Consider the following 1,880-nt stretch of genomic DNA (forward strand, 5'->3'; position numbering starts at 1 on the left):
AAAAAAAAAAAAAAGAAAAAAAAAATCAACCCTCTCCCACAGTAAAAAAAAGCACATTGGTGAGAGGTTTAAAAAGGAAAAACAGGGGGAGGAGACAAGTGCCCAGGATTGAGAGGAAACACTGCACAGGAGGAATCCCAAGAGTAGGTATCTAGGGAGGCCATGCAGGTTACTGTGAGGCAGGACAGGTGTGATCAGTTAGCAGCAGTGGAGACTATGGCAAAAGGGTAAAGTACAATCCCTAACAAAGATATTCAATTTTCTAAAAAACAACAGGTGTGCTAATCAAACTAGAACTGTGTCTGCAGGATATGAGATTTTGAATTGTGCTGGGAAGGAAGATTGAGAGGAGGATCTCAATATGCTAGCAGATTGTACCGAGGGGAAAGGAAGGAAGAATGCTATAGATCCAAGGGGGTTGAGGAGGGATAGGGTATAACAGTGACCAAGTATACACAGTGTGGATATATGTCGATTTTCTGTGTATAACTATTAAGTTATTAGCTATCAGCTTAATTTCATTTACCAATTACAAATTTCAACGTATCAATGGCTTTAAATGCCAAAACCCCACTATTTTGAAACAAAATCTATCACAGGCAGTCCCTCTTGAGTTAGAAACATTCAACTGACATGTATGAGTCACTCAAACAGAAGCTGTTACAGGTAAACGTACCTGTTCCAACTGACACACAAATTTAACTTAAGAACAAACCTACAGAATCTATCTTGTTCACAACTCAGTGACTGCCTATACTATAATATGGATCACACCAATGTCTTAAAATTGGTTTAAATTCCCTTTACTTTTCAATAATTTCCAGTCAAACATATGTTTTTTAAGAAGTACAGATATTAAAGGTTTATATACTACTACTAAAAATTTACCTCTGGGGCAGCACCTGTGGCTCAGTGAGTAGGGCGCTGGCCCCATATGCCAGAGGTGGTGGGTTCAAACCCAGCCCTGGCCAAAAACTGAAAAAAAGAATTTACCTCTGCTTCTCTCTTCTTTGCCCGTGCTTTCTCTACTTCATCCATGACTTTCTGGGATTCTTCCACATTCCCTTCAGCTCCTAATTGTTCCACCTTGGCTAACAATTTTCCAATTTCTTCATTTAACTCATGAACACGTTCTGCCTGAAAAGAGATAGATAGAAAAGATCACATATAAACAATAGAATAAATATTAAACTTTAAAATATTTCATAAATACCCAGGACAACCTGTTATCTAAGGCAATTTGAGTACAAACAACAATTTCTGAGCATATCTCAAATAAACCAGTGTGATATCAGGATGTTTTCAGCCTGCCTGCCTGCCTTTCCCTCAGTAAGGTCAGGGATACTACTGATCCCAATTAACTTTCCAGCCTCTGCTTGGGCAGTGTGTCCCAGGTGTAAAAGACCTTATCTTTGAGCATCTAGCCCTTTATACCTTTCTACGTCATCTTTCCCTATTTCCCCACCTCACAACATAATCTGTAGTTATTTTCAGTTTCTTAAATGTCTCCTGCTGTTTTCTGCCTCTGTGAGTGCACATACTGTTCCCTTTTCTGGGACACCACCCTCTTACCCCTTACTCAGTGAACAAATCTACCTCAAGAGTCTTTTCAGTGAAGCATTTCTGAATACCACAATCTGCTCTCACTTAAACATATACATGCCCACTCCTTTGTATCATGCCTTTCTATCTTTTCTGTCAATTACTCTCATTACACTCTCACACTATGTAAGGATAATTATCGTTTTTCCCCATGTTTGTATCTCCAATGCCCAACAAATAGCACAGGCTCGAATATGAGTTTAAGAAATGAATTGGGCTCGGCGCCTATAGCTCAACCGGCTAAGGCGCCAGCCACATACACCTAAGGTGGTGGGTTC

At 39.7% G+C, this 1,880-nt stretch overlaps 1 protein-coding gene across 10 annotated transcripts in view; it reads right to left on the bottom strand.

Moving 5' to 3' along the window:
* Positions 1 to 1,880, bottom strand: part of LOC100947781 (putative RNA-binding protein Luc7-like 2) — a 66,224-nt gene that overhangs the window by 16,306 nt on the left and 48,038 nt on the right. For all 10 annotated transcript variants that reach the window (XM_012806269.2, XM_012806276.2, XM_023514180.1 and 7 more), the window contains one exon: positions 994 to 1,137. In XM_012806269.2, coding sequence (XP_012661723.1) covers positions 994 to 1,137 — 144 coding nt within the window. The remainder of the gene's footprint in view (positions 1 to 993; positions 1,138 to 1,880) is intronic.

The sequence above is a fragment of the Otolemur garnettii genome, unplaced genomic scaffold (genome assembly GCF_000181295.1).
Source record: "Otolemur garnettii isolate 467f Iridium unplaced genomic scaffold, OtoGar3 scaffold00049, whole genome shotgun sequence".
In the NCBI taxonomy this organism is placed as follows: domain Eukaryota; kingdom Metazoa; phylum Chordata; class Mammalia; order Primates; family Galagidae; genus Otolemur; species Otolemur garnettii.